The sequence below is a fragment of the Lepidochelys olivacea genome (assembly GCF_965140295.1).
Source record: "Lepidochelys olivacea isolate rLepOli2 genome assembly, chromosome: 9".
Lineage (NCBI taxonomy): Eukaryota > Metazoa > Chordata > Testudines > Cheloniidae > Lepidochelys > Lepidochelys olivacea.
In genome coordinates this window covers 37,556,827-37,573,061 of record NC_140419.1, presented here as the reverse complement: position 1 = coordinate 37,573,061, position 16,235 = coordinate 37,556,827, and the positions used below count along the sequence as shown (strand labels likewise).

Below are 16,235 nucleotides of genomic sequence, written 5' to 3'. Positions count from 1 at the left end.
TTTCTAGGCACATACTCAGGGGACAGATTTTCCATCTAGCACCCTTTCACAGAGCTGAGACACCACAGTTCAGCTGCCTAGGCCCTGACACTAGTGCTGGATTCCCCACCAGCATAAGTATACCCTTCCCTAGTGCTCCAAGGTTTTGGATTTACCAGTTACCTTTCCAGGGATAGTTGAAGCACATAACATACAGGCTTTGTAAAGGCCCTATCACAATAAATATACAAAGCTAGACAAAACACCTGTATGCATTTGTCTCTATTTCCTCACCACCCTTGAGCATTTTGGGGGCTCAGGTCAGAGTCTTTTAAATTGTCCAGCATCTCTCCTCTCACCCTTCCCTCCTGCATATAGCTTCTCCTTTGGAATAATGTGACTCACCTCTTACTCCTGTAGCCAGCTTTCTGGTCTCTTCTCCCTCTCTTTCTAAAATGGCTAGTCAGAGACCCCTTTCTTCTCTTATAACTGTTTGTCCCCTTTGTCAGGTGACCTGCTGATCAACCTTTTCTTCAGGTGGCCAGTCCCCATCAGGCAATTTGTTGCTTAGTTATCAGCACACCTGAGCTGACTGGTTTTTCTGGGTGGTAGCCAACTATTCGCGTAGAAGCCTCTTTGGACAAAAAGAGGATCATCAAGGTTTAGCAACCCTCATTGTTAGTCCTGTGTCACTACCCTCTTGGAATTTCAGTCCAACATGGAGATGAGAAGACAAGGGAGAAGGCAGACAAGCTCATTATTCAAAATGGAGTTTATAGACAAAGATATATATGCAGAGTTCAGAATCTTCAACAGGAACTCATAAATTGTACATAGATTCCCCAAGTCATGACACACCTTAATAAACTACATCTATAATACATTTCAGGTGGGTTACAGTCATGGATAGCAGAGATTTTCTCCTCACTCCCATGGAAAAAGACTTTATTTTGAGGGGGGTGAAAACTATCAAATTGTCATTACCAATAGCTGCCTTCGTTTTATTTATAATCGTTTAACTTAGGGAGAAAATATTGAATGAACAGGGACAAAAATAACATTTGGTCTATAATTATAAACGATGGATATATTTTACCATTTGCACACAAAACTGTGTCCGGATAGCCTATAGTAATAGTTTGAGTGTGGCTCTGCTGGAATTTGTTTGGTCTCTTATCCTTTCCCTGCAGACTTCTGCCATCGCTTCTTGCTAGAAGCAGAATTTAGTAACATTATACTGAAGGGTAAGATGTTCCACTGGAACATCAGCATATCAGTGTAGCTACCTGGTGTTGCACTGAAGCCAGAAATAAATGTACATTTTCCCCACTCCTACCTGCCAGTGCATTAGGAAGGACTCAAGTGGTTAACTGGTTCCTATAAATGTGGTTAACTTAATCAGAGCTACATATTCAGGTAGCACTGCATCTTATGAATGTGCAATTTTGTTTTCTGAGTTGATTTTTTCAAATCGAACTATGTCCTGGGGTATTATACTCAAACCCTTTCCAAAAGTGTTCTTAAAATTCCCATTTCCACTACACTTTTGTGCATGGTATTTGTACAAAACCAATTACAACTCAGCTGGATGCCTCTCCCTCCCTGAGCCAAGTGGGCTGTGTGCTAAATTATTAAAAACATACCTCATAGAATATTAAAGACATCAAATCACTTCCGTAGGTTAAGTAAAAACAATTTTTAGACTGTCTCAGGAGACTCACAAATTATTTAAATGAGCTATTCTTAAGAAGAGGTTGGAGGGATAAACTGCTATGAACATGAGAGAATGTGAATGTTCACCGAAATTAATTGCAATAACTTTCTGTATAAAGTAGTGATTCAAGTGCTTCAGCGGTCTTAAAATGGGATTAGCTCCCACAGAAATCCCATGCCAGGGTTAGACAGGGGGTAAAAAGGGGACTGTGCTCTACCAAAGCTCCTACCACGATCCCAGTTTTATTCTGAAATGATTGTCAAGAAATAGTAAATGTTATCATAGTTAGCACCCTATGGAAATGAATGTGAGGAGGTTCCACCTCTTAAAGGGACTGATCTAATTTTGCTTATGGGCCTCCCATGCTCAGAGTATTTCATAACCATAAGGGTTAGAAACTATTTTTTTAAAAGCTTAATTTATGCTGAAACTGCTGGGGCCACCAGAGAAATGCAGATCAAGTATTAATGAAGTGATAAATCTCAAAGCTTGTTCAAGTCTACTACTACTCATGACAGACCATGTTACTGTAAGCTACCATTTCCCTAGGAAGCAAACAGGTGTGAATGCCAGAACTATCACACAAACATTTTAAGAAAAAAGTGTATCTAAATGAAGGAAAGTAACAAACAGTGCAGTCCAGAGTAACAAGTTCCTACACCCTATGCTACTCTATAGTGTTAGTGAGAGAGAGATAATGACATAATAAATATCTCAAGCAGATTCTACTGGGGATGAGGAAAGAATAATGAAAAAAAATTCCCCAAATGGATCCACTTCAAATCCTGAGAAGTCAATAAAACCAACAGTTTTTACAGAACTGTTTCCATTTTTGGGCCAGTTCTATTTTTAAATAACTTTAATTACAACAGTCTTTATCTGATTTCTTAAGAATTGAATAACTGACCTTGGGAGTGTGCTGCTCATTTTCAATTTAAGACACATGAGCACACAATTCCTAACACAAAGATTGTTGCTTAATGGAGAATGAGCACACTAAGGAGTGAGGATTCTTTTGGGATAAGCATAAGTATGTCCAAATACAGTTTAATGATATTAGACACAAAGCACCATAGTTGCTAATTAGTCCATGTTGTTTCTAATTGGCATACTAGACTCAAGATATTGAGCATGATTCTTCCTTAATTCATTCAGTGCTGCAGAACTGTTAAGTTTACTTATGGAGATGTCTGTTACTAATATATGACTTCTAATACTAATACATGGGGGAATAAGCCCATCAAATTGGTGTTTCAAGAACACTGACTTCTTCTTTTCTGTCTCTTGTCTATCTAAAGATAATTTAAATAAATGATCTTTTCTTAGACGAGTTAGTTGAATGGATGCAGCTCCTTTAGGTTTCTTGCTACTATCATCCTCAGACAATTACTAAAAGAATTACAGCTGCATAACATTCCAGGATGTAATCCAGACCAGTGAGGGGTTGATTCCCCACTTGCCCTGCAATCTGAGATGCCTCCCACCGCTTTGCTGTTGTAGTTCCCAACCTACGTGCAGGTCACACCCTGAGTGTCTGCATATAGCCACAGCTCTGGTCCAGAAGCTCTGACTCTAGCCGCCTGTCAGTAAACACCAGCCACTCTCTGGCTTCCATCAGCTTTGGTTACTAGGTGCAGGTGACCCCCAGCACACTCCCAGTCCCAGATTTCCCCTCAAAAAGGTGAGCTTTGCACTGTCCAACCCTCTCCTGGACAGTCCAGTTGTATTAAGTCCCTTGCCCCTTTAAGGGCATCAACATAACAACAGTCTGCTACCTTAAATGCATGTTTAATACATGCATCCGACAAAGTGGGTATTCACCCACAGAAGCTTACGTTCTATTAGTCTATAAGGTGCCACAGGACTCTTGGCCGCTTTTACCTTAAATGAAGTTATCCAAACAAGTCACAACACTGGATTAATTTTAATGAAAGAATAAAATAAGTGCATTTATTTACAGAGAGAGGGAGATTTCAAGTGAGTAGAAGAAATCAAGCATTAAAGTCAGAAATGGTTACAAGGAAAATAAAGATTAAACTCTTTCTAAACATAACACTCTAGACTTGGTTCAAGGAGAAGTCCCTTACCATATTTCCAGTAACACTGCTGACCAAACTCTCAGGCTAGGATCTGCTCCCAAAGTCTAATGACTACTTCTTTTGTCTTCTTAGGAGAAAAGAGAGCTATGAATAGGGAGAGAGAACTTAGCATGGTTTTGCCTCTCACTTTTCTAGTCCAGCCCCACTTTGAGATGCATTTTCCTGAAGGTTACCCCTCAAAGCAAAGTTTATTCAAACAGAAAAGAAGGCAACATGGTTCCTAGTAGTGAAAGAGAATGCACACTGTTTCTTCTTACCTCTGTTTGCTCAAATGCAGATTTTCCTTGTTTCTTATCTTCCCCCCTCACTGTCCAAAGACCATTTGCAACTTTATGTAATGTGATAGACACAGATCAGGAAGGTATAGGAGTCTAGTAGAAAGCAAATGGACTGGCTGTTGGATGAATAGTTTTTTGTTCCCTGAGTAACCAGGGCAGGAAGTGCCTTAAAGCAATCAGGAACCTGCTAGAACCAATTAAGACATGCAAGCTAATTAAGACACCTGGAGCCAATTAAGAACTTACTAGAATCAATTATGGCAGGCAGGCTAATCACAACACCTGCTTTAAAAAGGACCTCCCATGAGTTAGTGTGGGGGTGTGCTTCTGGAGGACTGAAGAGTACAAGCATGATCAGGTGGAAGATCCTGCAGTGAGAATAAAGAAGGTGCTAGGGGAAGGCCTTGGGGAAGTAGCCTAGAGAGTTGTAACTGTCATGCAGCTGATACAGGGAATATTGTAGACAGTTGCTATCCACAGGGCTCTGGGCTGGAACCCAGTGTAGAGGGTGGGCCTGGGTTCCCTCCATTCCCCCCCAACTCCTGATTAGATGTAAGAGGAGTTGACCTGGTCTGTGAGGAAACACTAGAAAGGAAGCCCTAATTTGGAAAGGGATCTGCCCTGTCCCTGACTCACTGGGTGGGACAACAGAGACTGTAGGTTTCAGAGTACTGCAGAGATTGGCTGGCATGGGGGAAATGGAAAACAGTGATGAGGTTAGCTGAGTGAATGGTGGGTTTGAGACTCCAGCAGAAGTGGCCAAACTGAGGGCTGCTGTGAACCTCTGAGGCAAGCAAATCTGCCAAAAAGCACAGGATCCACCAAGGCGGCAGAGGAGCTTTGTCACAGTAAATTGAGGTAAACACACACTCCCCTGTTGAAGGCCTGCTGATATTTTCAAAGCAGACAAAGGGATTTGGCTGCCTAATTCCTTTTTAAAATTAATGGGAAATGGGTGTCCAGATTCCACAGGAGCTTTGAAAATCTCAGCCTAAACGCTATTGAGAAGGTGCATCTTTGCCAGAGTTGAATTTTGAACTGCTTCCTAGTTGTTTAACCTGTGGGGACTTAAGCAACAGGAGGATATGCAATCAGCAGGAAAAATAAGTGATGGGTTCTGCTGTCTCTGAGGGCAGACTGTGAACTCTGGTGATAAAAGTAGAAGGCAAGGAGACACGCCCTAATTCTGCACCAAGGAAGTAAATGGACAGTGCCTGTACATTCATGAAAATGGGATCCCAACCAGCCTTGGTTGCAAATGCTGCAAAGGACATTTGGGATGAGATATGCTTCTTTAGACAAATGATTCGCCCGTTAAAGTAAAGCTTTAAGAATCATACAATGATTTTACTTTATATGTAACCCCTTCTGTTTCCATTATCCTTACTCACTATGTCTTAAATCTTTTTGATAATAAACTTATAAATATGACTCAATGCGGTGGTATTGTATAAGGAGCTGACCCTGAATTGGATCATTCAAGCCAGTGGGTACATGGTTCCCCTGAGGACAGCTGACCTCGTAATTCTGTGAGTGTTCAGTAGCTAAGAAACAGAATACTACAGAAGTATGCTTCAAACGGACTTGGGGACTGGAGTGCACCTATTATGAACCTTCAAGGCAAAGCAGGGCCTGGCATAGCCATGAGGAGAGTGTTTGGGTGGCTGACAGATTTGAGGTTTGAGCTGTTCCACTTTGTGTAAATTATTCATTGAGCGAAAGAGAGGCTGACTCTAGCCCAGTGATTAAGACACTTATGTGGGGTGTGGAAGACCCAGATTTAATAAATGAATAGAAAGTGGAACAGCTCCAAACAGGAGAGATTGAGAGAGACCTACCCCAGAAAAGCCAATAGGCCACACCTCAAGTGAGTGCTCTCACCACTGGGCTATAGACTGTTCTGGGGTTGGTCTTTGTCATTTCCCCTTCCACCCCCACCATGGTTCTGAGAAACCTTTCCCAATGAAAGGTTCATTGAAACTAGTATGTTTCTTCAAAATCTTTGGTTTCGACAAATCAGCATTTTCTGATGAAAAATAATTTCATTGGAAACCTCTCAACTAATTCTACTACTGAAAAATTATTTAGCTTTTGTCACTGTCAGAAAACTGCTCCTCATACCATTTCACAACCGCATGGATGTTTAAGCCTACTTTGTGTAGGTGGGTGATGGCTGCTCAGACATAATTGATTAATCCCTTAACATAAGCGGAGTTCAGCTGCACAGATATAGCATCTACTCCCTTGCCCAACTCCATTTACACACTGTGTAGTGACTTGACTCAATCTTAGTGTCTGTGTGCCTTTCATGTACTATCTCTCTTCTGACATCTAATTTCCCTCCAGTCAGGAATGAGATTTTTAACCCAGCTCTTCACATCTTTGCCTGCTCAGTCTGTGTCATTTCCCTGATGTGCCACATCTGATGTGGGTGATATTTTTTTAAAAAGGTACATCTGACACTTGACCGTTATTCTGCTGAAATGAATCTGTGCATCCATCTGTTTTTTATGCTTATTGTCTCTTTTACAAGTTATAAGTCTCCAGACTACACTGTCCACTGTCTTATTTCCAGAGTTTTGCAGTGTGGCTAGTTTGTCAGTTTCCCACAGAGTTAGGAGTGAGAGACATCAGTGGACTGAGTTTGAGGAAGTATCAGGGGCTTCCCCTAGTGGACCTCTCCCTTCCAGTGGCTTGTATCTTCATGCAGTGGGAATAGCATGATTATTTCAGATCCACGAATAGATCATCAATTTAGTCCTCAGTTTTTTTGGAAGCTAGTTTTGGTGACAAATGTCAGGGGCTTTGTATGCTATGTGTGACAGATGTAATGCTTTGGGAATATGAAATATTCAGTGATTATGTGGAGAGATATGACAGATGATACATTTAAAGACTACTGTATCAAGTTTATAAGTTATGTGTATCTTTATGGGCTTGTCTGTGATTGTATTGTTAGTGGGTGAGCTAAAGCTAAACAGTGCTTCTGTAGGAGCTAAAGACAACAAGGAATAATTAATGCAAATCCCAACTATGGGAAAAAATACAGGTAATAAACCTGTGGAAGCTTTATGCATAGGGAGAATATCATATACTAGTGTGACCTGGGTCAAGAGGTCAAGCAGACAAAGGACTAGAAACTATGTAAAGCGACTGCCCTGACCTAGGGAGGGAGTCACTTACACTTAATGTAAGAACTGACATAAGATTGTGACGAAGTGACAGGCCCTGTGACAGAGCCTGTAGTACTAGAAGTCCCATCAGGGTCTCCATGTGGAAGACGGGTGATGGCCTGATAAGTTAGACATACATGTAAGCTGTTTATTATAGGTTTTCTCTGTCATGACAGAGGGGCATCTGGGCACAATTTGAATGGTGGTGTGACCCGGTGTGACCCAGTGTGTCAGGACACAATGCCGCTTACTCAAATTTGGCTCAGCTGTCCCACCATCATAATGGAGAGGTGGCTGGGCCAATTTCTGCTGCCCTAGGCCTGTGGGAGGGGAGTGGCACACTGATGTTTTGCCTGGGGCGGTAGATCGCCTTGAGCAGCCACACCTCAGCCAACACCCTCCGGACCCAGAACTGTGCAGTGGAGGATCCCCCCATTCTGGGGAAACTAGCAGTCAGGTGGGGCCTAACCCTCTCTCCCCTCCTCCCTCACCACATGGCCTTAGGGGGGAAAAATGCAGAGAGGAGCTAGGCAGAGACTCCAGCAGGTAGGACAGGTTTCAGAGTAGCAGCCGTGTTAGTCTGTATCCGCAAAAAGAACAGGAGTACTTGTGGAAGTGGCCCATCTTGATCATCACTACAAAAGAATTTTTTTTTGTTTTTGTTTTTCCTTCTCTCTTCTGCTGGTAATAGCTCACCTTTAACTGATCACTCTCATTATAGTGTGCATGGTAACACCCATTGTTTCATGTTCTCTGTGTATATAAAATAGTCTTACTGTATTTTCCACTGAATGCATCTGATGAAGTGGGCTGTAGCCCACGAAAGCTTATGGTCAAATAAATTTGTTAGTCTGTAAGGTGCCACAAGTCCTCCTGTTCTTCCTTCAGCAGGTAGGAGCAGCTGCACGAGCAGCCAAAGCTGGACGTTCAGAGCATTTCAGTTTTGATTGGGTGTTCTCTGCCCTGCCCTGATTGGCTGTTTACTCCAACTCTCCCACCTGTCCCCCCCAAAGTCTCTTCATCTCAGCTACACTCCCCTGCCACCCCCTCAGCTCACTTCCCTTCAGCATCCCCTCTCCCTTCACTTTTCTTTCCATTAACTGATCTCCCTACCAAAAAAATGGTAGAACTAATAGAACGCTTACCATCACATTGTTCACTCTGCTTGACGTTCTCTTTCCTCCCCCTGCTCACTCTGTTGTAGTTAGATTGTAAACTCTTCAGGGCAGAGACTATCTGCAACTCCATGTTCGTATAGTGCCTAGCACAATGGGGCCCATTCTTGGTTGGACCTTAGGAACTACCACAATAAACAAACATTAAAGATGTACATCTTCAAAGGGCAATTACAGGTAATAACCTACTATAAGAGATGGGTGCTCTGGAAGGTTTTGTTCTGTAGAATCATGTTGTGTATTGACATACAAAAAATAGGAGAGGGATGAAAAACAGGGAGTATTAAAGCACATAACAATAGGAGAACTATTTCTTACCCTTGGTTCACAGATACCCACCTCATTTTGCAATCTGCTCATGCAGCCCTTTTAAAAGTTGAATCAAGTTAAATTTAAGCAATTTAGCTTATAAATTACCTGTGTCACGAAGCACAGCATTTACTGAGTTTTTAAAAAGTTACGTCAATCTTCTTGTCCCACTGCAGCGTCTTGTCAGGACCTCACATGGTGGAGAGGATATGCTATTTCCACAGTTGCTTAATCCCCCGTTGAGATAGAGGCAGAGTTTGTGGCCCTCTGGATAAGAGAGTTGGGGAAAAATGGAGGTTGAAAGTAAAAAATGATTTATAAAGGAGGGATGCCACTTGCTATCCTAGGGCAAATTTCAGGATGTATAAAGGCAACTGTTAATCCAGTCTCCTTAGGCAGTGAGGCAAAGCGCAAAAACACAAGTTGCTTTATTTACTATTCTATTTGATCTTTGGGTTTTGCTTTCTCATCACATTCTTCTGTCAAGAGCAATAGTTCTTCCTTTTATCTAAAGCTGCATAAGCTCCCTAAATGTAGGGCCAGGAGGGTTCCACGTCTGACCCTCCAAAAACAGAGACTAGTCCAGGTCTGAACCTTTGCGCGTGCGTGTGTCTAATTGTCTTCCTGTATATCACTTGTCATAACTGACTGGGGGAGGAGGGAAAACACATTTCATCTATGCATCAGTTAGTTATAAAATTCACTTTAATATGAAAAACTAAACCTACAGTTCTGGAGTCTCACTGCACCAAATTGCTGTTTGAATTGCAAACTGGTTTGTAGCCCTAGTTGTTTAAATTGCTGTCATAAAAATAAAGGAAAGGGTAACCACCTTTCTGTATACAGTGCTGTAAAATTTTTCCTGACCAGAGGCAAACCCCTTTCACCTGTAAGGGGTTAAGAAGCTAAAATAACCTCCCTGGCACCTGACCAAAATGACCAATGAGGAAACAAGATACTTTCAAAGCTGGAATGGGGGAAACAAAGGGTCTGTCTGTCTGTGTGATGCTTTTGCCAGGAACAGATCAGGAATGCAGTCTCAAAAACTCTGTCAGTAAGTAATCTAGCTAGAAATGCATTAGATTTCCTTTTGTTAAATGGCTGGTAAAATAAGCTGTGCTGAATGGAATGTATATTCCTGTTTTTGTGCCTTTTTGTAACTTAAGGTTTTGCCTAGAGGGATTCTCTATGTTTTAAATCTGATTACCCTGTAAAGTATTTACCATCCTGATTTTACAGAGGTGATTCTTTTACCTTTTCTTTAATTAAAATTCTTCTTTTAAGAACCTGATTGATTTTTCATTGTTCTTAATATCCAAAGGTTTGAGTCTGTGTTCACCTGTACAAATTGGTAAGGATTTTTATCAAGCCTTCCCCAGGAAAGGGGGTGTAGGGTTTGGGGGGGATATTTTGGGGGAAGATGTCTCCAAGTGGGCTCTTTCCCTGTTCTTTGTTTAACGCGCTTGGTGGTGGCAGCATAGGGTTCAAGGACAAGGCAAAGTCTGTACCTTGGGGAAGTTTTTAATCTAAGCTGGTAAGAATAATTTTAGGGGCTCTTTCATGCAGGTCCCCACTGTACCCTAGAGTTCAGAGTGGAGAAGGAACCTTGACAATTGCACTGCTAACAATTTAATTCAATAAGTTTACTGAAACATGCTAAAAACATTTCACTTTCAGGATTGTGCACAGAAATATGTTGTGAAGAATTATTTCTACTACTACCTGTTCAAGTTTTCATCTGCCTTGGGTGAAGAAATTTTTTACATCACATTCCTTCCATTCACCTACTGGAACATCAATCATGATGTGTCGAGGAGGCTGATAATGATGTGGTGTGTAAGTACGGATGTGATTATTAATACATTTATTAATTCCATTACTGTAACACCATAATAATCAACTTCTGGCTTTTGATTGTCTTGTTTTTATCAAAAACTAAAGTAAAATGAATTATGCTTCCAGAAGCACAAGTATAATTTTTCAAACTAATTTTACAAAAGGATTTTCTTTACACTGTTTCAAAGACACATAATCAACCTTGTATCACTCCTATTTGGAAGTATGGTTGCACTTGCAGCTGGGAAGAGAGGTGACCACAAGCTATGAAAAAGATAGAATGCATCCACTCTCCCTATCCCCAAAGTGGCAATGAGAGATCTAAAATATTTGGCTATTTCTCTCTACCCCAAGCCCCCAGTATGCTACTGATGTTAATTTAAAACTTGAAATTATCATTTGGATTTCATTTTAATGTTGCTCTTTTGAATTTGTTCTGATTCTAGCTATGGATAAAGCCTTATCTGATATCTTGATTTTGAGTTAGTGGTCACCACAGTCACCAACAGCCCATTGCAAATTATTTGTGTTTTGTCCAGAGCAACCGTGATAAATACTTCTGTAATCATATATGGCTACAAATTTTAATCAAAGATCACAAAGAGTGAAGATCTACTTATTGCCATGTTCATACTTGGCATACTTCTCTTTGCTGTTTTATCCACTCTAGGAGTGGGGGTCTATGAGTAAAAGTGGCTGTAAAAATAGCATTTTGGAGCTCCAGGTCTATTTTCACTCAATGATTCTGTGTCTTGGGTACTCAGTCAACAAGCAAAAACCTGGTGTTGTTTTCAAACTGCCAGTACATCAAACAAAGCCTGGGATCTGAGAGTCAAGATGGGTTCTTTCCTTCTTCCATCATCACTAATCATAAAGATTCTTGAGGCCAAATTAAGTTTATTATATCCATGCAGTCACATTGTCACCAGAAGCTTTGCACAGGTATAAATTACTGACCCTAATGGAAACCTGGTAAGCAATTCTACTGATGTACAGGAGGGGAAGGATTCCAGTTCATACCTATTTTAACATGTTTTAGTCACTACAGTAGATCAGATATGACTGAGTGCACATTGAGAGCAGAGCTGTGTAGTTGTGACCTCTGCTGGAGCAAGCAGACCGTGGTGACAGTTCTCTCAAGAGAGCCAGATGAAGAAAAAATTCCGAGAAACGTATTGTTTCTAATTGACACTACATGTGTCATGTAGGTGGTTAAATATCATGGTATGTAAAACAGAATAAGTCATTACAATAGGTTTATGAAGCAACGGTAGTGGGAAGTTTGAGAGAGGTAGATATCATTATGGGGGAGAAATGTCACCATCTTGAAGGTTTCAAAACCCAGTTATTAAAGGTATTACATTTTGAATGTTTATTTTCCCCCCATTCGATAACCAGTTTGCTTCCTTTTTACAGGCTCTCCAGCAGGACTAGCTAGAAAACATTCCTTTTTCAGTATGACAGATTTGTCTAAGAACCTTCCAGTTTATACAGCAGTATTTTCTCTCTGTTACCCTTATCTCTTTCACTTAACCTTTTTCATATCCAACTCCTCATGCTAGCAGAATCCAGTGTGTAGGCATGAAAAATGGGAATCCAGAGCCTGGATTTGAATAAAGAAATATCCATAATCTCATTTCAGACAAAGAATAAGGGCTCTGATTCTGTGTCCATTGAAGTCGGTGGTAAAGAGTTAAGTGACCAGTGGTGCACGGTCCGTATAAGATCATACCCCCAAATGAGCAGGCTTTAATTCCATTTTCAGTCTGATAACTTTTGAAGATGTTTGAAAAACACAAAACACAGTGGTACAGTTGCAGGCTAGTGCTAACAAGAGTTAATACAAGAATAACAACGTGCCTGGTTACCCATTAATAACTGCAGTTTTGTTGATATTAATTCTTTCTTTGTAATACTACAATCCTATTTGTACAGCAGTAATCTGATCAGGGTGGAGGGAGGGACATCTTTTCATTTTAAACACGAAAGTGGAGCATTTAAGAATTTGGTTAGTAGCTTTAGAGAAATGTATTATCTGGATTGGGTGTGACGCTGAACCAGGTCTGAAATTCACATTTCACCATTGTGAATGGTTTGGTTAATTGCAGGTGAGGTTTTTTTTTTTTTATCCAGCTATTTTCTGTAGTATCTCCTACAGACAGATTAGTGGATCCGGCCACTCATCCAGACTAGCCTGGGAGAAATTTAGTGTCAGTGAAAACTTGTCTGTGATGTATAGCAGTGGTCACCAAACTTTAGGGGGCACCCCCCTAAAAGGACACGGAAGGACATTCAGGGAGGGGGGGGATGGTGCAGCAGGGCTCAGGCCAGCCCCCACAGGGGGCAGTGAGGGAGCATCACCCAGCCTCGTTCTGCTCCCAGCTCTGCTTTGTCCCCGCCCCCAGCCGGGGTCCCAGCCATGCGCCTGGCCCTGGCTGCAGCCTTGGCCCCCAGCTGCAGACTGCTCCTGGCCGCAAACCTGCCCCCAGCTTCGGCCCCCTTACCCTATCCATGTTTCCCCACTCCACTCCACCCCCCAGGAGCTGTGGCCCTGCTCCTGGCCTTGGCTGATGGGTGTGTGGACAGGAGTAAGGAAGATGCAACCCTGAAAAGTTTGGGAACTACTGATATAATTTAAGCCCTTTCTGATGGGAATTCTCCATGTCTTTATCATGGCTGTCTGATATTTTTTGAATGAAAGGCACCATAAAATATCTTCGGAAGTAATATGCCTTATGTATGTCTTCCACTAAAATCCAACCATTTCGGGAGTGGAAGATAACAGCCATTCTTTGCTTATAATTATAGACAATAAATTCTTCAACTGGAACTAGGAGTAGGTGGACAGCATATAATTAGAGTTGGGCTCTGGTCAGGAATACTCCCACTCTTTTTGGAAAAGTGCCATAGAATCTTGTAATAAGTAATTAGTGCCTCTTTTTTACATCTCAGTCAAAAGATAGACTCAGACTTTAAGGTCAGAAGGGACCATCATGATCATCTAGTCTGACCTCCTGCACGTTGTAGTAACCCAGAGCCTTCCCCATCTAGTGGCCCATCTCTGGCAGTTGGAGATTTTTGCTCCTGGAAGTTGCCAGTGGGCCACATGCAGTGGTAGACAGTCCTGTCTTACCATCCCCTCCATAAATTTATCAAGCTCAGTCTTGAAGCCAGTTAAGTTTTTTTTTTGTCCCCACTGCTCCCCTTGGCAGATGACACTTCCAGCATCACAATACTTTCTAATTCCACACATAGGCACTGGTTTGATATTCAGAGGGAAGAGTGATTCCTACTGAACTGCTAACATCTCCTCATGGGACACTTTTAAAGAAAACCAGGTCCTATCCAAGTATTGACCAGGTCTAGCCCTGTGGAATTCAAGAGATAATTCAAGGTCAGAATACTAGGTTGTACGGGCTACCGTTAGTGCTTGTTTCTGACTTCTAAGTGATACATTGTGGCTTTGGCAATGAAAGGAAAAAGGAAGCTTACACTTAAAATATGGATTTTCACAGGTTTTTATTTTTAAACATTTTCATTATATTTAGTTAAAGACTATGAATACTAAGCATTATTATATATTCCATTTGGCAAATGCAACTGGATGGTTTGTTGTGAAGCCATACAGCCTTTGAACAATAAACAGCATTCACTGCACTACCCATGGCCTTTATAACCTGTCCTAGGGGTCCTTGTTCCTGTAGCATACAGTAGTCTAGAGGAATGGGATATACAAGGGTTGTTACTTTTTTTCCCAACTGGACCAAAGAAAAAAAAATTCCTGGTTGTAGGGAAAAAAAGCACAGGAATGTTTTATTAAATGAAATGCAGAATACACATACTACGTGATTCACTTTGTCCACCTGTTTGTTCCACAAAAACAATGCATATGTTGCCAAAATGAAACACTTTCAATTCTATAAGTAAAACACAGACATGCTAATTGAGACTCCAGCCCTATTAACTAGTTAGAATTATCAGTCTTTTCTATCTGCTCTTGGATAATGGTACATTTTTACCTACTTACTATCCCCATCAGCACTTGGCCTGTTATAAAGTTTTAACCAAACCATTCTGACTGAGCAGCAAACAGACTCGATTGGTGTTGAGCTGACTGGCAGGAGTGCAGATCTTTTAAAAACTGACAGTTTCAAATCCCATTGTCTTGTCTTTCATGATTTTACTGTCAAAACTTCCCACTATTTTGATGCAACAATCTGTGGTGAAACCTCCTTCCCAAATACAGTCATGGGGCAGAAGTTGGCATCTTCAATTCTGAATGCGAGAGGAGATGGAAGGCCCTGAAAATTGTGTTCCATCCGTTCATCTTCTCTTCTATGCCCAACCTATGCTTGTTACATTCAGGATCAGTCATTAGCTAAGAAATTGAAATGATCTGTAGCTTCTCTGAATCGTTTTTCAGTTTTGCCCTTGGACGGTTCCAGGTCTCAGTTAATTAGATTGTACATGATTTCCAATGAAGAGTGCAACAGTAGTGTTATTGGCCTCTACAGTATCAAGTTCTTGCAAAACCATCATCAGTTTCTTTTGTAAGTAGTGCCTCCCTGTTGATGAAACCACACAGCTTGCATTTTACACAAGAGTGGAGCTGATTGACATTTTACAACTGAATATTATGTGATCAAAAACAGCCTTTTATAAAAAATAGAATCTTTTTGTAAAGAAGTTAAATTTTTAAAGAGATTTCCTTTTTTTCAACAAAATTGGAAAAACAAAAAATTGGGCCTCAGGTTTTCTTTTTTCTTTTCCCTCCCTTTTTCGGCGACAATAAAGGAAGAAGGAAAGAACACACACACATTTTTTTAAACTAAAAATGTTCAACAACAATTGTCATGAAAAATTTTGAATAAATGAAAAATTGTCCCTTTTTGAGACCTGCAGAACAACAGTGACTGACATATTTGGAACATTTCCTGACACATCCTATTTTTTTTGACCAGCTTTAATCACAAGTCATCCTCGATCACAGCATACAGTACTTATCATAGTTGAATGCCAGTGAGGGATAAAATCTTCCTGGCAGCTCCACCAATTGTTACTGGGCAGCCATATAAATTCTCCTCTTTCAGTCAGTCAGTTAACAATGAGGCTGATGGTGGCTGTGGGAAAAAATAAGAATTCTGCAATATGCTCTAGGACAGTAAGGTTTAGATACTGTGCTGAACACCCATCCATCTGAATAATCCATCATTCATTAGGAGGGTAAACCAATACATTGCACTGCTATAATACCACCCACCAGAGGATCTCAAAAGACTTGACAAACATTAATCACCAGCATCCTATCAGATACATAGGTGTTACCTCTCTCTTTAAAATGGGGATAATTATTTGCTCAAAGTTACCTAGCAAGAGGCTGGAAGAGCTGTGAAAACAATCCAGGTGTCTTGATTCCCATCCTTAAGCTCTAAGAACCTGAAAATCCTTCTCTGATTCATCCAAATTCTCTTGAATCCGCACAGTTTGGGCTGGAAATCTGAACAGCATTTGTCATGAGATTAAATTCCTGGCTGAAGCAGACATGTCAAACAAACCTGCTTGAACGTCTTTGAGTCTCACAACAGGTTTGAGTTCATAAGGGGAAAGTTTGGGACAGTTATTTTATCTCAGCTGATTTATCTCAACCGAATACTGCATATTGGTACATATTC

The 16,235-nt window shown here is 41.0% G+C and overlaps 1 protein-coding gene across 1 annotated transcript in view; it reads left to right on the top strand.

Annotated features, from left to right (window-relative positions):
• The window catches only part of SGPP2 (sphingosine-1-phosphate phosphatase 2), a gene marked incomplete at its 5' end in the record, with an annotated part of 81,307 nt that overhangs the window by 28,178 nt on the left and 36,894 nt on the right, over positions 1-16,235 (top strand). Inside the window, one exon of the mRNA XM_084639716.1 lies at positions 10,405-10,563. Coding sequence (XP_084495842.1) covers positions 10,405-10,563 — 159 coding nt within the window. The remainder of the gene's footprint in view (positions 1-10,404; positions 10,564-16,235) is intronic.